Source organism: Oncorhynchus tshawytscha, linkage group LG13 (assembly GCF_018296145.1).
Source record: "Oncorhynchus tshawytscha isolate Ot180627B linkage group LG13, Otsh_v2.0, whole genome shotgun sequence".
NCBI lineage: Eukaryota > Metazoa > Chordata > Actinopteri > Salmoniformes > Salmonidae > Oncorhynchus > Oncorhynchus tshawytscha.
Window position 1 is genome coordinate 70,021,573 of NC_056441.1, and position 21,841 is coordinate 70,043,413.

A 21,841-nucleotide genomic window follows, 5' to 3' on the forward strand; every position below is an offset into this window, starting at 1 on the left:
TTTGTTACTTACATGTACGTTTCATAAACGTCATTCTGCTTTATGGGTGCTTACTCAGTCTCTGACCACTGTGGTGATTGTGTGAATCCTCCATCTCTGAGTGATGTTCGGTAACAGCAGGACACATGAGAAGAGTCAGACCGTTGGAAAATATGTGGTCTCTTGTAACAGGCATGGGGTAATGTGTTTATGTGTTCCCCAGACACCACTCCTACCCTGGGTCCATATTAACCCAACCAAGGAGACTCTACCATGAAGAACAATTCTATTATTTTACCTTTATTTAGCTAGGCAAGTCAGTTAAGAACACATTTTTATTTTCAATGACAGGCTACGTACAGTGGGACAGATTTTTACCTTGTCAGCTGTGGGATTCAATCTTGCAACCTTCCAGTTACTAGTCCAACGCTCTAACCACTAGGCTACCAGCCACGCAATAAGACCAGAATAGAAACCACTCTGTTGTGTTACCACCAATGGGGGGCCGAGGGGAATGTTGGTCATATTTCATGCCTTCTCTGCATAGTGGAAGCAGTGAGCTGTATCTGTCTGCGTCACACTCTCCCTCTCTCCCTACAGAGGAGCTGTGATTAAGTACTGAAAGAGGCAGAGATCAGGGAGGCATCGTGGATCCTACCACCATCCTGTGTACACATTTCTTAACCAACTATGCAATAGCCCTGCACAACATACTTACTATGTAGGGCTAGGAGTTTTTCCTGTTTAGGTCAGGTGGTTATGGGAATCTCATGGCCACACAGCCAGACAAACCTCCTATCCTCCTCCTACTTTCTTCTTCCCCTTCATCTCAGTCTTTTCAGGTTAACCATGTCATCTTTAACTGTGTTGAGCAACACATTTCACCAGCCTATATAGCGCAGCTATCTATCTGAACCTTCGTGTGTACCATCCTCATCCTCCTCCTCTTCATCTTCCTTCTCCTCCTCATCCTTTCTCACTCATGGGAAGACTAGGCGTAGGAGACAGATGAAGCTTCGCAAGCGAGGCCATTAGATAAATATTTGGGTTGAAGTCTGACAAATGCGTCTCTCCCCGTTTCTGGAGCGGAGTAAGCTGTGAGCGACATGGGGTCTCAGGCAGGGAGGCAGACATCTCCGTCTCGGTGACACCGCCAGGCGCTACGGTTTTATTTTCTATTCCGCTGTTCGGTTCTCTCTTTTCTCTTTACACCAGTGATTATAGCAGTCTGTGAGTTGAGTGAGATTCAAAAAAAGAACCATGTGAAATCCCCACCTCGTCTGAATGTCTCTCTCTTTGGTTGTGAAACCAGCAGGTGTGAATGGTATCATAATGTGTTGGGTTATGTTCCAGGTTCTTTGGCACAAGGGGCTCCCAGAGCTTCCAGTGAAGTGTTTAAAGACTATGTTGCCTGGTTATAGTGTCTGGTCTGGATCACAGGCCCAGGGGGATGGAATGCTGAATGTTGGAAGAACAACCTGCCTAACTTAAGCTACCCTCTGCTAAATATATATTCATCCTGTCCAGGGGGAAATTAGCCAGCAGTACAGTATGTATGTGTGTGTATGTGTGTGTATGTGAGTGTATGCGTGCATGCGAAAGTGTGTCAGTATCTACATCCTGTCTGCTATATTTATAGAAAGTTGCAGGTACGGAAAGTTTTAGTCATGTTGCATCCAAGTCCCAGTAAAAATAATACACTTTATTTTGTTAAGGAGTCTGAGACTATAGTTTTAACACTTCCTACAAATGTTCTATCAATGTCTCATTCAATGTTCTCCTGTTCTAACCTAAAAGTATTCACTGCAGCTTATTTGAACCAAGAACATACTGCACGCTATGATGTACTAGACAATTGTTCTAAATATGGTATGGATTTCAAGGACTAGCCTATGTCCTGATGTGGCATCTCAAACCAAGCCAATATACAGTATCATCCCAGTAAAGGAAAATAAAATATTTAATCTTTATGCCAATAACTTATCAAGTTTAGTTTGCTACAGACCATTCTGGGATAAAGACACTAGTCTGTATTGGGACTGGTCCTTGGCCTTTTGCCTTATGTGCTGTTCTAGAGGAGCCAGACAGCTGTGCTGTGCTGTGTCGGCCAGGGCAGTGGCTGGGGAGAGGTCACGGCATCTATGTTTTTTTTAATCTATAGTGGAATTACTAGGACCCTAGGGCTACAAACACATGAATGGGCCCGGCGTGCCTGTTTATACTTTGACGTCACCCATCGCCGTGGAAGTGACACTCTTGTTAGGCAGGTACACACCAGCGACATCCCAGCATGCCTTTCAGATGGGACCTGGATCTGCCACCAGGCCCAAACTGGGTTCTGAGACCGAGAGACCAATCAATACATACTGTTGATCTGCACATTGTAGATGTATTTGGGTAGCCCAATTCAGATAGTTTTTCTACTAATTGATCTTTAGACCAATCAGATCAGCTCTGAAAAAGATTTGATGTGAAAATATCTGATTTTACTGGTCAAAAGACCAATTAGTGGGGAAAATATCAGAATTGGGCTGCCTTACACAGTCTTAGTGTTATCATGATTGAGTGAGATACTGACTTGCTCAGGCAGGTATTGGATGTGAATAGGCCTAGATGTGTTCATCCAGTACATGCACAGGTGGTTATTAACATGAGTACGCAGAATTATTTTGAGGATAATGTGTAGGTACTTCTATTATGTTTACAAAACGATAGACTAACTGACCAACCTATCTTTTCGCATGTAGTCAAGGCCAGGAAGCCAAGTAAGACTGCAATCTGCGAATCTGCTTTCTTTAATAGATATTTAACTAGTTTCCAATGTACTGTAAGTAACAGTATAGATGTAATGTTTCAAAAGCCGTTTTTGCTCTGGTAATATTAGAAGAAATAACCACACAATACACACAAAGTATGAAATATTTGTTCACATATATTTTTTTATAACGTAAATTTTTTTAAGTACATTAAGAAATAGAAGCAACAGTTTATAAAACTTCCCAGCAGAAATCAATGATGGGCCAGCATCAGCCTTTTTCCTTAATAGACAGGTAGGTCTATTCTCTATATCGAAAGAAAATCGCTAAATTTTTTTCCTGTGCTACCTTTATTTCCCATGAAAGCACCAGCTGTCTGCGTCTTTTTCTTTTATAAAATATAAATTATTGAAAAATATTCAAATGTTTGTGAACTAAATACATAAACAATTATCTCATTAACAAAAATACAGAAACACTATAAAATATACAAAAAAACAACACCATCCATAACAAAAAAGGTTTCCTAATGGATCAGTCTGAGATATGCTAATATCGCAAGGTATCTGTGTATTTATGTATTTAGTCCATTTAGAAAGATCTGTGCAATACTTGTGTCCACAACTTAACGTATATGACATTTACTGAAACAAACTTGACTTGAAGTCCAAACAGACACAGTATATGTTCCATTTAAACAAAGATAATATATTCTGATCTACTCAAAATGGTGACTGGCTAGGAGCTGGAAGGCATCATCAACAACAAGTTAAGCATATATTTAAACATGAACAGTTGCCCTAACATAAAACATTTTTTGGAGGAAAAATATCTGAACAGTAATAATCAAACAGTGATGTGAATCCTGGAAATGTAGCGTGCATAATGAACCACAGAGATTGGGTGGATTGATTTGTTCAAGAGAATTCAATCTTCTCTACACAAGATTATGTGTGTGTGTGTGTGTGGTGTGTGGTCTGTGTGTGCGTGTGTGTTTGTGCTGACTGACACTAGAAAAACCAACCCTGTGGTCAGTTGCCCAACTAAAAAGTAACTAATATGGACAGAAATCCCTTTCCTATAATCTCAAGAGGGAACTTCAGTCAGTCCAGCCAAATATCTTCACTGAGTCCTAACACTGAGTGCTTTCCAACAAATCAAAAGATCAAAGCAGAAACAACACTTTGAATGTGAGGGAATAACAGTTCCTGTCCTCCAGGATGGTGGACATACCCAAAGCTCTATCTATCGCCCAGACCTCACATGGGTTTGGTTATTATTCCTGCTTTGTCTCTTGCTTATTTGTTTCATCTGGGTCTTAATAAAGCGTTATGAAATACAATCTGTACAAATAAACATTTCAAAACCTATTTTCATCAGAATGGGTAACATTCAGCCACTGTAAACAATAACATTTGTATTTTAAGATTATATTTCTTGACTTTGGCTTTTCCCATAAGACCTGCGTATAGTCATGTTCCCACTGACGACATTACTCAAAACCCAACCAGCACAACTACTGTGGCTCTTGAGTAAGCTGCACAAGTACATACAGTATTCAGGGCATGTCATTTCATTGATCCTTTCCATATACTGAATTGGGTGTCCTTATGTCTTAGAAATAGAACAGCATGTACAAAGCATGGTAAGAAAATAGCATATAATGCCACATCTCTCCCAGTAGTCCTTTAGCCCAACTGTTTATGGTAGTCCTGTTTCCTGTCGATCTCTACCTCCTCATTGGTGAAATGGAGCATCTTTACAAACATTTCAGTTAACAAAAGACTCCAAGCTATACAATAGCACAAGCATTAATATCATCCTCATGCCATAATGATGATAATTCTCTTTCAGCCACTACTGATTAACTTCACAACTCCACGGTTCCCTCCCAAAACTACCCAGTCCTCCTCTCATCTCCCTCTTTTTTAAACAGTCATCCAAAGTTTACACTCCTTGCTTTGAACCCTTCTCTTTTCACCCTACTACCATCATGCACCTTGATATACCTTACCTAGCTATGGCAGCTTCCCTTCATTCAGAGAACACCACGTAACACACACATATACAGTACACTCTACATTCCTAAGCTTTGTCTTTTGACTACAATACCCATCCATCGTACATGGCTTGCAATTCAATTTGTCGACAACAGGTGCCTCCCTCTCTGCTCTCTTCTAAAGCAACGCTAAAATGGGGGTTTGGAAAACCACTCAATGTACAGATTGTGATGGGCACATTTGACTCTTTCATGTCCAAATACTTTCAAAACTCACCACAGAAAGGGTGTCTAAGGATTTGTATTACTTGTGGTAAGACAGTATATTTCTATAGTGGATCGGCAAATGTGCAGAGCTGAAAGCGTCAGTTTTAAAGCAACGGTTACTTTCAGGTGTCTATCAACCGTTCTTGGTATGAGTAAGTAACTCTCCATCCAACCTATGAAAATTAGTAAAAAGGCCTGTGTCTAGTGTCATCTGATAGTCATATCAGCATGTTTCAGTTATTGGGCTTTCACAGAGAGGAGACAGGACTAACTTAACATTAAATGGTGCAACGTTTGGTTTCATAATACCTTCATAAAAAAAAATGTAAAAAGGGGGAACCCTGGTCGTACTGAGACTAAACAGCACACCAGGAGTTGAATCTCAACGATAATACTGACACATTATGCTTCTGAAACAATAGTAACAAAAACAACACTTTTTTGGTCCAAGCTGAGAACTCTACCCATGCCTATTGTGTGGAGTGTGGCAGAGAAACAGTGATCTATTTCCATTACTTTCCATTTTATATTTGGCAACAGATTTCATAGCAGGAAATCTCCATTCATGTCCTTCCTTATAATGAATCTTTCACTGTCTCTTGGCCCCCTTCCTCAATGTCAGTTTCTTGTGCTACTTAGGCTAAATGGCCACTCTATTCTAACTGATAGCTTTCCATGTGTCTTGAGCTACTAAGTAATACCAGTATATACATATAGCTACCATACACACTATCTCAAATGCAACATATTATAAATGTTCACGTTTGGCATGTGCTTCCTTTTTGAACGTCATCTGACAACAGCTCAAAATGATACAGACCACAGTTTAGGTTTGGTCCCAAAATGGGCACCCTCTTTAACCGGACGGCATCAATCTCTGAGCCCTAGTCCCCTCGGCTCCTTTACTCTCCTATTCTTCTACTATTTCTGTTCTCTCATCCCTCTGTTTTCACTCGTCCACATCAGGCTTGACGTCCAGCATGGCGTGGAGCTCCTCAGGGGTATATCCCAGCAGGCTTTTTAAGTCACAGACAAAGCGGTAGACATAGCGCTTCCCTGATGTCTTGTGGATGATGTTCTTGTCGTAGTAGTAGCGCAGGCCTCGGCTCAGCTTTTCGTAGTTCATCTTGGGCTTGTTTTTCCTCTTCCCCCACCTCCGAGCCACCTGAGTCACAGAGGGAAAAGGCACCCAGTTACACCATGTACCAACCTTGAGACAGAGCTATACACTAACCTCACATTACAATATTGTCGTGTACATGTCTTCTCTTGACATGGACCAATATTTAATGTAGCTAAATACCGCAAAGGTTTCTCTGAATCTAAGTAAGGCAAATAACGCTGTTGTTGGCGTCACATTAAAAAGACATCAAGCTCAATATCCAGGCTGCATCACATCAGGCCGTGATTGGGAATCCCATAGGGCGGCGCACAATTGGCCCAGCGTAGTCTAGGTTTGGCCGGGGTAGACCGCCATTGTAAATAAGATGTTTTTCTTAACTGACTTGCCTAGTTAAATTTAGTTTAAATAAAGTTTCAATAAAAAAAATTTTAAAAATCTGTCTGACTGTTTAGGGCACCCATGCCATGTGAGGTCAATGGTGGTGACCTCTCACCTCGTCGGGGTCGGACAGCTTGAACTCCCAGCCATCTCCCGTCCAGCTGATGAAGGACTGACAAGACTTGTCCGTCAGAAGCTCCAGCAGAAACTGCCACAGCTGGATGGGACCGCTGCCTGCAGAGCAGAACCAGGAGAAGGGAGAGAGACGAGAACAAGGTTAGAACACAGAGAGAGGAGTCTTGTTTTCAGTATAATACAGATGAGAATTACTGAACATGACATCATCAGCCGCATGTAAACACAGCATATCTGTGACTGACTGTTCTCCTCATGCTTCTCATTAACTACTTGACTTGGGGTCATTCATCTCCGACTATAAAAATATAAATACTGCACTCAGAATCAGACATGTACAAGGCATGATAGTGGAGAGAAAACAGTGTTTTCACAGACAAGGGTCCCATTCATCATGAATCCCTTTGTCTACACTTTTCCCACTGCAGTATGTGGAGCTGGGCTTCACAGTGTGGTTTTGTCTGGCTGTATGAATTTCATGGCAATGAAATCACAGTGTTTAAAATAAGAGGGGATCTTCATATGAGGCCTTGGCTGTGTGTGTGTGTGTGTGTGTGTGTGTGTGTGTGTGTGTGTGTGTGTGTGTGTGTGTGTGTGTGTGTGTGTGTGTGTGTGTGTGTGTGTGTGTGTGCATGCGTGCGTGTGTGTGTGTGTGTGTACAGTGCCTTGCGAAAGTATTCACCCCCTTGGCATTTTTCCTATTTTGTTGCCTTATAACCTGGAATTAAAATACATTTTTGTGGGATTTGTATCATTTGATTTACAAAACATGCCTACCACTTTGAAGATGCAAAATATTTTTTACTGTGAAACAAACAGGAAATAAGACCCTTAAACAGAAAACTTGAGTGTGCATAACTATTCACCCCCCAAAAGTCAATACTTTGTAGAGTCACCTTTTGCAGCAATTACAGCTGCAAGTCTCTTTAGATATGTCTCTATAAGCTTGGCACATCTAGCCACTGGGATTTTTTCCTATTCTTCAAGGCAAAACTGATCCAGTTGGATGGGTTCCTGCTGGTGTACAGCAATCTTTAAGTCATACCGCAGATTCTCAATTGGATTGAGGTCTTGTCTTTGACTGGGCCATTCCAAGACATTTAAACGTTTCCCCTTAAACCACTCGAGTGTTGCTTTAGAAGTATGCTTAGGGTCATTGTCCTGCTGGAAGGTGAACCTCCGTCATAGTCTCTAATCTCTGGAAGACTGAAACAGGTTTCCCTCAAGAATTTTCTGTATTTAGAGCCATGCATCATTACTTAAATTCTGACCAGTTTCCCAGTCCCTGCTGATGAAAAATATCCCCACGTCATGATGCTTCCATCACCATGCTTCACTGTGGAGATGGTGTTCTCGGGGTGATGAGAGGTGTTGGGTTTGTGCCAGACATAGAGTTTCCTTGATGGACAAAAAGCTTAATTTTAGTCTCATTTGACCAGAGTACCTTCTTCCATATGTTTGTGGAGTCTCCCATATGCATTCTGGCGAACACAAAACGTGTTTGCTTATTTCTTTCGTTAAGCAATGGCTTTTTTTTCTGGCCACTCTTCCGCAAAAGCCCAGCTCTGTGGAGGGTATGGCTTAAAGTGGTCCTATGGACAGGTTATTTTTGGTCTCTTTGTTGCCTCTCTGATTAATGCCCTCCTTGCCTGGTCCGTGAGTTTTGGTGGGCAGCCCTCTCTTGGCAGGTTTGTTATGGTGCCATATTCTTTCATTTTTCAAAATAATGTATTTAATGGTGCTCTGTGGGATGTTCAAAGTTTTGGATATTTTATTAGAACCCAACCCTGATATGTATTTCTCCACAACTTTGTCCCTGACCTGTTTGGAGAGCCCCTTGGTCTTCATGGTGCCGCTTGCTTGGTGGTGCCCCTTGCTTAGTGGTGTTGCAGACTCTGGGGCCTTTCAGAACAGGTGTATGTATAGTGAGATCATGTGACAGATCATGTGACACTTAGATTTCACACAGGTGGACTTTATTTAACTAACTATGTGACTTCTGAAGGTAATTGGTTGCACCAGATCTTATTTAGGGGCTTCATAGCAAAGGGGGTGAATACATATGCCCCCACCACTTTTCCGTGTTACATAAAAAAGAAAATTGAAACAAGTAATTTTTTTTCATTTCACTTCACCAATTTGTACTATTTTGTGTATGTCCATTACATGAAATCCAAATAAAAATACATTTATATTACAGGTTGTAATGCAACAAAATAGGAAAAACGCCAAGAGGGGTGAATACTTTGCAAGGCATTGTATGTGTGTGTGTGATGTAGTGTAAACTCCCAGAGATCAGCCATTAGAAACATTACATTTAATCTCATTTGTAAACAAATGCCGCTTGATTTTCTGTTATGTTCAGGTCTGTATTAATAATGCAATGTACCGTAAAAGCAATTGAATGCATTTACCTACAATTTGATTGACATTTTTTACATATATTTGTAGATTAAACAAATGGACCAAATGTGACGACCTGAACTTACAATCGTGTTGAAAAGAAAAATAAATAGTAGCGGGAGAGAAAAACTAAGTTTGGTTTGTGCTGCACTCTATTATCTTCTGTACTCTTTGATCTTGTGGTTTTCTGTACAAACAAAAAAGAACTACCTAGTTCAAATCACACCTGGCTATGCAGCGCCTACTTAGCAAAGCTGTAGCGGAGCGGAGCTGTTACCTCCCAGACATGCCTCATAAAATCATACGACACACATCAAAGCTTTCAGAGAAATTGGAGTGTGGGTTGAACACCTGAAAGCAAAATAAGTTGTTTTCAGTCCAAGGCTCCTACTCGCTTCCCTCAGTTATGAATATGAATGCAAAGACGCAATACTCACATTTCAGAAAATAATAACCAGCTATATTCAACTGACTACTGTACAGTAGCTCTCCTCCAGATGAAGGCACATTCCAAAAAGCCTGCTACTGTAACCGTGGGCCCACATAAGGGTGATACAACAGTGCCCCATTCCAGCCCCCTCAGGCTCTCTCACACGAGAATGTTTGGAGACCCTAAAATGTTTTCCCAAAAATATGTTAAATGCCCCCATGTACAATGGGCCTCATTGAAAAAGCATATAGTGTGGAGAAAGGGTAGGGGGGCTTGCATTCATAGTACTGTTTAGGATCTGCCTTTAGGCTTTACAGATGAGACTGTAGCCTATGCAGCGTGGACAGAGAGATGGAGAGAGAGAGAGAGAGAGAGAGAGAGAGAGAGAGAGAGGAGGCTGTAGACAAGGCACAGTGAATGACTGCCTGCTGCATCCCCAGAGGTGACAGAAGTGTGATTGGAGATGAGAAACACAGTCAACCTCAGAGAGAGCTGATGACTGACTGAGCCTCACTTATCTCACACCTTCTTTATCACACCAGCTCATCACTGTGTGTGACTGGGAACCGTGTGTGTGCCTGTCAGTGCACAGCTACTGGGGAAGGAAGCCAAAAAGCTATTTGAGATATTACATAAATGTTTTACTCTTTTCTGGGGAGATTCTCTCTGTTTTTCACATAGTAATAAAATGCATTTGTTGTTTGGGGGCCAAATGGGGTTGATCTTTCTCTTGGCTGCAGGACAGCATACAGGGTAATAACAGTTAATAACAATGGTTGCTGCCAGCTAGACACTTCATATCTGAATCATATTGAAGTATTTTTACCACTTATGTTCATTTTCTTCTCTTTAGTTCTGCATGACTCTAAAAGCTCTGATAAAGTATTCTGACTAAAATGAAAACATTGGAACATGGATTAGCCTCTGAACATGAGTCTATGGTAGTTTTATAACCAATGCTACATCATTAAACACATACAGTAGGGAAGTGAATTACTTTGCAGAAATGCATGAATGATGACATGCAGAAAATAGCATAAATATGTAGGATCTTAATTTGAGACAATTTGCTACAGCAGGAAAATAATCCTGCAGCAACAGGAAATGTTAAATATTATGTGGATTATTAAACCATTTTTCGCAAGGGAAAATAAAGTCTGAAATGTCATAGTGGCAATTGCAAACTTCAGAAGACTTTTTAAACCATTGCAGGAAAGTTATCCTGCAACAGGTTGGATCAAATGAAGATTCTACATCTGTACCACTAGCTGGCATTGTATTACAAATGCATACTGTAGCCATGTAAACGCCTTCAATTAGGGCATGTCAATGTTTTATATCTGTCTTTCATTTGATCTTAAATGTCTAATGTACATCTAATGTACGTCTCTGTAGGTATGCAATTATGATCCAAAGATGAACGCATGAATGAAGAAATTGACATAATTGACAACTTTAGTACAGACAACTTTGCAGATGACAAATTACCATGAGATGCCAATTGTAGGCAATGAGTAATGCAATCTGAAGTATACATTGTCAGTGACGAACACTGTGTGTTCTGGTATTTCCCCTCTCCTCTACTAGCAACCTTGTGACTGCAATTTAACACAGAGGGGAGAAAGTCCTCAAAGACTAGATAGAAAATGGGAGACATTGTAACTAGTGTGTCTAGTGCATTAAAGATATTGAGAGACAATTTCCCCTTAAATTGCTTCTCAGTCTCCATAGATGTATAGAGTGGATTTCGAAAGTATTCAGACCCGTTGACTTTTTCCACATTTTGTTACATTACAGCCTTATTCAAAAATGTAAAACAATAAATTTAAAAAATCCTCACAGTCTACACACAATACCTTGTAATGACATAGCTAAATCAAATTTTTTGACATTTTTGGAAATATCACATTTACATAAGTATTCAGACCTTTCACTCAGTACTTTGTTGAAGCACCTTTGGCAACGATTACAACCTCGAGTCGCCTTGGGTATGACGCTACAAGCTTGTTACACCTGTATTTGGTCTGTCCTAATCTTCTCTGAAGATCCTGGGGAGTGTCGCCGCACAGCTATTTTCAGGTCTTTCCAGGGATGTTCGATCAGGTTCAAGTCCAGGCTCTGGCTGGGCCATTCAGGGTCATTCAGAGACTTGTCCCGAAGCCACTCCTGTGTTGTCTTGGCTGTGTGCTTAGGGTCGTTGTCCTGTTGGCAGGTGAACCTTCGCACCAGTCTGAGGTCTTGAGCGCTCTGGAGCAGGTTTTCATCAAAGATCTCTCTGTACTTTGCTCCGTTCATCTTTCTCTCGATCCTGACTTGTCTCCCAGTCCCTGCCGCTGAAAAACATCCCCACAGCATGATGCTGCCACCACAATGCTACACTGTAGGGATGGTGCCAGGTTTACTCCAGACGTGACTCTTGGCATTCAGGCAAAATAATTCAATCATGGTTTCATCAGACCAGAGAATCTTGTTTCTCATGGTCTGAGAGTTTTTGGGTGCCTTTTGGCAAACTATAATGTGCCTTTTACTGAGGATTGGCTTCCGTCTGGCCACTACCATAAAGGCCTGATTGGTGGAATGCTGCAGAGATGGTTGTCCTTCTGGAAGGTTCTCCCATCTACACAGCGGAACTCTGGAGTTCTGTCAGAGTGACCATCGGGTTCTTAGTCACCTCCCTGACCAAGGCTCTTCTCCCCCGATTGCTCAGTTTGACTGGGTGGCCAGCTCTAGGAAGAGTCTTGGTGGTTCCAAACTTCTTCCATTTAAGAATGATTTAGGTCACTATGTTCTTGGGGACCTTCAATGCTGCAGAAATGTTGTGGTACCCTTCCCCAGATCTGTGCCTCAACAAAATCCTGTCTCTACGCACAATTCCTTCGACCTCATGGCTTGGTTTTTGCTCTAACATGCACTGTCAACAAATCATGTCCAATCAATTGAATTTACCACAGGTAGACTCCAATCAAGTTGTTGAAGCATCTCAATGATGATCAATGGAAACAGGATGCACCTGAGTCTCATAGCAAAGGGTCTGAATATTTATGTAAATACGTATTCATTTATTTCTGCAAAAAAATTCAAAAACCTGTTTTCACTTTGTCATTATGTGATATTGTGTGTAGATTGATGATGGAAAAAATATTTAATCCATTTTAGAATAAGGCTGTAACATAACAAAATGTGGAAAAAATCAAGGGGTCTGAATACTTTCCGAATGCACCGTATATACTTGTGCTCTATGTTGAAACATGGAGAATTCAATTATCTTACGGAAAGAACACATGAATTTGTGTGTGAAGTCATGTGATTTTCCACAATCATGTAGTTTTTCTGTAATGGCTATAGGTCCCAAAATGTAAAATGCGGAATAGGGATTTAAGTAGAAAAAATGTCAACTTTATCACTACGTTTTTACAAAACAAACTGAAAACCTTGCCATAAAAATAATACAAAAATAGAATGTGCCAGACCTTGGATCTTTTTTTAAACTTCTAAGATGTGTTTCTTTGTGTTTGAATAGAAGATAGAGTAGCTTTTTCATCAGGCACTGTAGGTAGAAAGGGGCCTTAACAGATGAACAGATATATCTACTCTAGTTTTAAGTGCAGGTATTGTTTTGTGTTTGCACCCAGGTTGCCAAGACGACCTGGAAAATAGGTTGAGATGCGGCCACAGATAAAATGGTGCAGATGAGAAAGTCAGAGGTGCAAGACGAGGCGAGATGGAGAGAAGAGGCTGAGAGCAAATGTCTTGGTTTCCTGTGAGTGCATGACTCTGGAGCTGCAGTGCCACAGGCTGTTACAGAGGTGTGTATATAAACGCTCTCAGCCAGAAGCTGTGCTGCCAGTTAGAGACACCTACAGTATGTACATCAGCTGCAACTGCCTGGCAAACATGTAACATAGGGCTCCATTGGGTGGCATAAAAACGCCTGTAAGAAGTAAAAAGGATGAACGTTTGGCCATATTTATTGTAGTTGATCGCACATTTTCCAAACTGTAACCTGTATTTTCTTCATTCATTTCGACTAACCTGTGTATCCTGCCAGTGCTGCGGCGGGGATGACAGGTTTGTCCTTGCTGAGGTCTGAGCACTCCCTGACGTAGTCCTTGAAGGTTCCCTTGGGCTTGTGTCCATGCAGGGTGCTGGGGTAGTCCTCGGAGTCGAAGCTGTCATACGATGGGACGCGCTGCAGACTGCTGAAGGAGGACTGGCTGCTCCAGGACTGGGTCAGACGGTCACAGCTTTCAAAGCTCTCGTTGCTCTCAAACGAGTCCTGGCCTCCCAGCTTACCTGAGAGACAGAGAGGTGGAGAGCAGAATCTGTTAGTTTTATTGCCTCATAGTGTGAGAAGGAATGAAAATAGAACCTGAAAGTAAATAGTTTAGAGCAGTGACATTACGATTTGACAGAGGACAATATTTATGGCAGCAATACACAGACATTGGCAGTAAATTACACTCTCACTGAGCTTCTTTGTTCTGTATAACGTAATGGTATGGTCCTGGTCCCTTCATTTCACACTCAGTTTAGCATGTGCAACTGCGATTTGGTTTTGTCTAATTGGAAGAAGATCAATGCAAATTTCCTTGCTATTTCTGGCCTCGGCAAAGATAAAAGGAGCATTTCAACTGAGAGCTATTAAAGAATGAAAGATAATCCAGTGCCTCGACTGATACTGAAATCTTCAATTGCACAAATTGAAGCCACATGTGGTTTTCGGTGGTGCCACAAATACTTTCCCACATTTAGAAAGCACAATGTGCTGCCAAAAACCCTGGGATTTATTATGTACGAGGCCTGGACATACCTTGCAGGCGAATGCCCAGTCAGTCCACTGGACGGGCCTGTGTACTGTAAACTCCCTGACAGCCCTTACTAATTTGTTAAACCGGGGGATTTGAGAAGAAAATCCTTGCTTTATTGGTATTAATGTAAACCACGTTGTTAATTCTTCTCCAAACTATCAGTAGGAAAGCAAACAGTGGTGCATGTGGCAGGTAAACAGAACGATTCATGAGAAAGAAAAACCACGCTCTGACACTCTCTGTCACTCTCTGTCACTCTCTGTCACTTTATGTCCTTGCTGAGAACCACCTCAAGGTTGAGAGAAAAAAAAAATGAGAGAAAAAAATGTGGTTGTTCTTGAAGGTTACATCGCTTGGGCTGTTTTACATGAAAGCTATAGGGACAGACAGCGCTAACACACCGTGTGGCTTTGTCCTCTTCTCACTCTGACATAAACGATTGACTTATTATCTCCTCGAGACGGGTTTGCTTGAACCACAAGCCAGCCTTAGGGCCTCCTTTCTTCTTTCGTGGTACATCCAGTGATGTGGCAGGGCAAGATTGGAGGGCGTCAGCGAAATCACACGCACACAGTGATGTTCACAAACCCAACCCAATAAGCTAGACCTCAAGTTACAGTCAACACCGTAGAATGACTTATCATAGATTCATACTGTATGGACTGAATCAGAATCTCAGTCTTATGCACAACTAAGACATGGACTATAGGCCTACTCATATAATGACCACAAGTTACCCAAGTTAACTTGTTCCTCTTTGAGATAGGGCACCTAATACACAGCAGCTGTAACAGCCACACTTCACAAAATCTTTATTTCCAACCATTTCCTTCACTGTCTTGTTTGTGACCCCTCACCTCTGCTGATGCGGCCCACACACATGTTGTCGGGGGAGACCACCTCCTGCTTGACTGAGAAGTAGTCCCCTTGCAGTGTGTTGAGGGGCATGTCCCTGAGGATGACGTTTGGGTATTCGCTCTCGTACTTGAGTGACAGCAGGTCTTCGGAGCTGATTGGGTGAAGGGTCTGGTAGGACTCTGTGATGAAGCCCGGCTCTGAGTATTCAGATGGAGGAACGCACTGGGCATTCTCAATGCCATAGCCTGGAGAAACACAGGAGAAGGAGGAGGAGAGAGAAAGAGGGAGGGAGGGAGGGAGGGAGGGAGGGAGGGAGGGAGGGAGGGAGGGAGGGAGGGAGGGAGGGAGGGAGGGAGGGAGGGAGGGAGGGAGGGAGGGGGAGGGAGGGAGGGAGGCGGGAAGAGAGTGAGAGATAGAGACAGAGAGGGAGGTGGATAGAGAGAAGGAGGGGGCGGGAGAGAGTGAGAGAAAGTAAGAGAGAGAGAGAGAGAGAGAGAGAGAGAGAGAGAGAGAGAGAGAGAGAGAGAGAAATGGAGAGCTCAGTGTAACTGCTACAACAAAAAGTCACTGGACCTAATGTGCTGAGTCATATCCCCATTCTTTCTGTATAGACATTGATTGACGTAACATATTACATATTAACAAGCCATTAGTGCATTAGAGCCAGACTACGTACATAGGATTTAGTCTCCTCAGTGATACTTACTGACAAAGTAGTCTGAGGTATAGTGGGATTCCTGGAAGGTGGAGGTCAGGCCGTTGACAGGGAAATGCTTTGTGTCTTCTTCATGAAAAATAGATATCAACAGTCACTGACCCTGTCATTGATTTAATGTATCCTATAACAGTCGTAAACTCACTGCATCCAGTATGGCTGATTAAATATTAATGACCAGGAGGAAATGGAGGTCTTCCTCTTCATCTCAGATTACCATGTAAATGCTAACAGCGCTAACACTTGAAACCGTTTTGCACAAAGAGACTACAGTGCCAATGCTGTGCTTCAACACACACTACAGCTAATGTGATAGGTACAGTAGGCATTTCTGAGGCTTATGATTGATACCAGGGTTGGGCTCAATTTTGAATTGAAGGCAGTCATTTCAGGAAGTAAACAAAAATTGTAATTCAATAATCTTAAAAGGTCATTTATGTTCAGCGATTTCTCAATGAACTGAAAAGTAGAAGCTATTTATATCAACATTTTGGAAATTTCAGATTATTTTATTAAAATCCCTACCTGAATTGACTGCCTTCAATTCTAATTGAGCCCAACCCCGATTGGTATGTTGTACAGAGCATTGTGTGTACTGTAGTACATCATGCTACAGCCTGGGCCTACCTTTCTGAAGCATCTCTAGATGTTCCCAGAGGATGTCGCCCACATAGTCAGGTGCTAGATCCAGGAAGCGTTCCTTCCCCAGGGCACACATACTGGCCCCGTTCATACAGAACTTGTGGAAGTCCACGCTCTTCAGGCTAAACTCGTTCACCGTCCACGTTAGCCACTCTCCCACGTGGTTCTCTGTCCACTGTCTGGGGTCTGAGAGGGACATGGGGGGAGAGGGAGGGACATGTCACTGAAGGGCTACCTGAGGTCACAGTCATATACATGGTGACAAGAAACCTCCACTCAACTCTGTTTTAATCTACCATCTCCTGAATTAGAATGGAGGTGAGGTATTATCAGGCCACAGAGCCATTTCTGTAGCACATTCATTTTCATTAACAGTTTCAGTGGGTCATATTTTAGACGTGCTGCTTCTGCTATTATAGGTAAGAGGTGAGGTAGTGCAGATAAGTGGTGATAGTAACAATAGACTGACAGTGAAACCCCAGCTATTTGCAGACTGGCTGGGAGGGCTGGACTGGGGAAACCAAACAGACATGCTGCATCCTATAATATCAAAATGGTGAGCTCTGTGGTATGCCTCAATCGAAGAACCATCATTAATCATTTCTGTCTGTCTCTCTACCCAGGCTTTCTCTGAATCCCACAGTCTGTCTAACAACCAATACACTCAATCTGTCATTTTGTATATAATGTCACCACTTAGCAGTCTTTAGTCATACTGAGAGGAGGGGTTTAGATTTTGAGTGTGTGTAGGGAAACATGTCACAGTGGGTAATCAAAAAGTATGCATGTAAAGTGAGAGATAGGAAGAGAAAGAGAGAGAAAGTCACAGAAAGAGAAAGTAAGACCTTGTTTAAGTGCTTTACCTTTGGGAATGGCTAGTCGTTGCTGTTCCTTTGTGAAGCCGCTGAACGTGTCCTTCAGAGCCTGAGACATCATCTCTTTACTCCCTGGAGTGAGCAGGGGCACGTCTCCACACTCCAGATCTGTCAGTCACACAGGAAAGAGAGACTAGCAGTCAGACTCACAGCACACAGAACCAGGGCCACACACACACACTCACACACACACACACACACACACAAACACACAGCCGCCGTGATGAAGCACTTGGCTGAACAATTACATCCTGTCCAGACAGACAGTGTATCGACTTGGGAGAGAATCAATTATACTATGGCAGCTGCCGCAAATGCTTTGGTCACATACACGTGCACACCAACAACACATGCTCCAGCTTCCGCTGTCCGTGTTGTCCAAGTGCCTCAAAGCAAAGGGTTGTTTGTTTGGCAATATATTGCATGAATACCTCACATATGGACAAGGTAGAAGCCATTCTCACTGGGGATCCAGTGGGTAGGACTCACAGAGTGGGGCTGATACCTATCACTGTGACCTCTTATGCCCCCTTCCCACCAGAGGTCAGGGACGAGGCGATGATGTCACCCTAAGCCCTGCCAGGCTGGAGGGGGTGGGGGTAAGGGGTCAAGGGGGGTGGGTGGAGGGTGAGTGTCTCTGTGGTCCCGGACACACAGGCCCACTGTTCTCCCCTCACAGCCAGTGGGCATCCAGCATGAGACAGAGCACTCTTTGATGGCTTTAAACAGTGCCTGATGACTCGCATTGATCTAATTAGACTCTACCAGGCTACAGAGGGGTGGATGGAGGGAGGGGGAGAGGGAAAGCCCCCAGGGCAGGAGCGCTAAGCTAGAGTGCTAAAACTTTACTTGGATCAAGACAGCAACAGAAAAAACTAAGACATGGAAAGAGAGAGAGAGAGAGAGACAAACACACACACACAGACAGACAGACAGACAGACAGACAGACAGACAGACAGACAGACAGACAGACAGACAGACAGACAGACAGACAGACAGACAGACAGACAGACAGACAGACAGACAGACAGACAGACAGACAGACAGACAGACAGACAGACAGACAGACAGACAGACAATGACTGTGACAGTCTATTGTGAATGAATATATAAATCACCACATTTCATAACAAAGAAAGACATAAATGATTACCACGGCTGTATGTCACTCTGTCTCTATCACCCCTCGCTGTGTGAGGTAAAACTACCAGATCACAAGCAGGCCCGGAGGGAGGCTGGAGATATTTTGTCACCCCTCTGCTGTCTCTTGACGCCATAAATGTTCTGGCATCTCTGCCCTGGTTTGATCTGCCAGCCCATCGAAGGGGAGGCCTTGGCGATGTGAAGTTCATGCGTGTTTTCACTGCTCATCGACGTTCCCAACTTCGTCTGGAATGCACAACAGCTGTCGTTCCTCTGTGGGCTGTGGAACTGTAACTCAACGCTGCCCGTCTGGAACCCAAGGCTCTCTCTCTCTCTCTCTCTATCTAACCGCTGGAAGCTGACAGGCCAAATTATGCAGAGTGCCCAAATGGAAGCGAACCATAACACTGCCGGTGTGTGATTCGATTAGGCCTCCATGCTCCCTCTCTCTCCATTTGGAAGTCCTGATTATACTACATATTACAGTAACAACTCTATTGGCTTGGTTACGCATTTCTACAGTATCATGGTATTTTAGAATCATATTACAAAAGACTGAAGAGGCTATTGTCAGACAAGGCCCATTCTGAAATTAAAATAAAACGAGACCTGATGTCCATGTCCCTGACTGCACGGTCGTCTTAACCATCTCCACTGTGACGGCTGGTTGTTGATTGACTACGTAGGGTTAGATAGCGCTAGTGGAGCGCGCTCGCTGGCTGAGATGAGATGGAGCTTGCTCAGTCAGACTGTGCCTGGGCTTTGATATCTATCAAAGACAGAGACGGAGAGAATGTTGAAGTTTATTTTACATGGATCGAGTGGAGTTTGTCTGCACTTTGGAACCAGCTCGCGCTGCCCTCTCGTCATCCCCACGCTGGGCTTCGCAGGCCTAAAGCTGTCTTAAAACCCATCAAAGACACACAGCTCCCTCTGGGTGAGCAGGTGGGGGTTCATATTGTACAGACGCCCACCAGCTGAAACAGGCTTAACCATTGTGAGTGTGTCTGAACTGCATAACATTCATGTTTTAACTTCAACATGATATTTCCTGGTGCATGAAGCTTTTATAGACTGAACTGAATTTGATTCTGTCTTACACATGACAAATGATTCCATTTCATACAGTATTCCATTAATGATACTCACTCTCTCTCTAAACGACCCATGCAGTTCTCTGTAAGATAGCTAATGTACTGTGCATCTAATAACTGGGGAGGCTGGCTTGGGTATAGAGTCTCTGCTAAATTATGAGGCCCTGATATGGTTTCAATGCCTGGGAGTCTGATTAGGGCAGGTTGGGCAGGGTCAGTATCACTGAGCATTAAGTATCTGCCAGCCACCTTCACACACAGAGTGGTAGTCTGTCATAGGATAAGACCCATCCATTTAGTGGACTGATAGTGTGATTGGGTTTAATATGTAGTGTGATTATGACAGAAGGAGGGTAAGGTTGGTGATCTATGACACCCACAACTTAGATTACAGTGGAGAGAGGGAGGACCGTGCCTGCATGTGGCTTATGCTAAATAGTCTTATTGCCTACCAATTAGGACAAAATATGGATCATTACATTTTTTATTAGAAGTGGTATGTAAAATGGGACTATATTATCATTGACAGACAGCAGGAGAGTGATGTCCTGTAGATTTACTGTAAAATATATTGATAGTCACTGGTTGGTGTGCAGAGTGCCACAATGATATCTGTCCCCAGAGAAGCCCACTGAATAGATGCTGTGCCTGCCGGAAAAGCATCCCACTTCCCCCACTCCTAACCTTCCCTGCAGACAAAGGTTCCAGTCCACACCTCTGGCCCACAGGTCTATTAGCAGCGGGGAACAGGAGGAGGGAGACACACGTGAACCAAATTAGTAGCCTTCTTCACCTGTGCGGCGGAGCGAGGATGTGAAATTGGGATTTTGCGGCCGGGGCCATGGCCCTAAGGAACCGTGGTGGGGCAGGGCAAGTCAGGGTGGGTTAGGGTGGGTGAGGGGAGTGGAGTGGAGGGAGAGTGAAAGGATGAGTCATTGAGCTGTAATGTGAGTCGATCACAGGACTGACTGGGGGGAGATGAATGAATGAAGAAAAGGGAGGCCTCAGAGTGCTCCCTCTGTCTGACATCAGAGTGGGAACGGTGCCATCTCCCTGCCTCTGGCTGAGACTGCTGTGTTCATTCATAAACCCCCTGCTACGACGCTGCCTCTGCTTCAGATGATGCAACGACATGCATGGAGCAGGAAACTTCTACTGACACAATGGGAGAAAGAAGCACTGTGCTATCATGTGGCTATAAATAGTCCTAGACTGAGTGTGTATGAATGTGTGGGTATCCATTTAGGTCTGTCATTGTGTGTGAGAGAGAAAGAGAGTTGGTGTGAGATCAAAGAAGGGAGGACGTCTACGGGGCTATTCAGTGGACTGTCAGATATTTCAGCAGTGAAATGCTTTTAAAGCCATAAAGGGCTGATTTATTTCGGTCTAATGTGAGATTAACATCTTGACAATACACCTGTCTTTCTCTTTCTCTCTCTCTGCAGCGCTTTGTGGGTGGTACGGCTGTATTTATGTATGCGACTTGGTTCACTTCCTGAGGCTAAGGTGTCACTTCCCAGAGAGAGAGAGAGAGAGAGAGGTGAGAGGTGGGTTGAGCTGGTTGGGCCTTTCAGGGCCAACCCAGGTTAACCCCTTTACCGTTTATTAGGCAGCGGTGGTGGGTACCACCAGGGGGTCCAGCCAACTCAGGGACCCCCTGTCCAGAGGTGACGCTACTATCTGAGAGAGGCTTTGATGGAGTTTTGTATCAGTCCCAGTCTGGGAGCACAGGGTCATAAACCCCGCTGACATAAAGAGAGACCATTCAGCCATGCAGAGTGGTGGGGTTGGGGGGGGTCAGAGGGCACTCTAAGTCCTGAGAGGTCCGCTTGTTCTGTCGCTATTTGGAATTCCATGTGAGGGCCAGGGCCAGGGCCAGAGACAGGAATAGAAGTGACCGCTTGCCACTCGCTAGAGGAGGCTGCCGGGCCGGTAGAGTAGTGGTGTTACAGCAGGACCGACAGTGGGCCAGTGCCAGATGAGTTACAGCAGGACCGACAGTGGGCCAGTGCCAGATGAGTTACAGCAGGACCGACAGTGGGCCAGGGCCAGATGAGTTACAGTAGGACCGACAGTGGGCCAGGGCTAGATGAGTTACAGCAGGACCGACAGTGGGCCAGGGCCAGATGAGTTACAGCAGGACCGACAGTGGGCCAGGGCCAGATGAGGGCCAGGGCCAGATGAGTTAAAGCAGGACCGACAGTGGGCCAGGGCCAGATGAGGGCCAGGGCCAGA

At 43.7% G+C, this 21,841-nt stretch overlaps 1 protein-coding gene across 4 annotated transcripts in view; it reads right to left on the minus strand.

Moving 5' to 3' along the window:
- Nucleotides 1–2,893: 2,893 nt before the first annotated feature.
- LOC112265611 (protein C-ets-1) overlaps nt 2,894–21,841 on the minus strand; it is a 45,725-nt gene continuing 26,777 nt past the window's right edge. For 3 of the 4 annotated variants that reach the window (XM_024443106.2, XM_024443107.2, XM_024443108.2), the window contains 7 exons: nt 17,357–17,476; nt 16,479–16,679; nt 15,843–15,920; nt 15,136–15,381; nt 13,503–13,763; nt 6,618–6,736; nt 2,894–6,166 (listed from right to left, as the gene is read on the minus strand). In XM_024443106.2, coding sequence (XP_024298874.1) covers nt 5,951–6,166; nt 6,618–6,736; nt 13,503–13,763; nt 15,136–15,381; nt 15,843–15,920; nt 16,479–16,679; nt 17,357–17,476 — 1,241 coding nt within the window. In that variant the 3' untranslated portion in view covers nt 2,894–5,950. Of the gene's footprint in view, nt 6,167–6,617; nt 6,737–13,502; nt 13,764–15,135; nt 15,382–15,842; nt 15,921–16,478; nt 16,680–17,356; nt 17,477–19,121; nt 19,344–21,841 lie in introns of those variants that run through there. The other variant, XM_042296281.1, reaches the window with a different exon arrangement.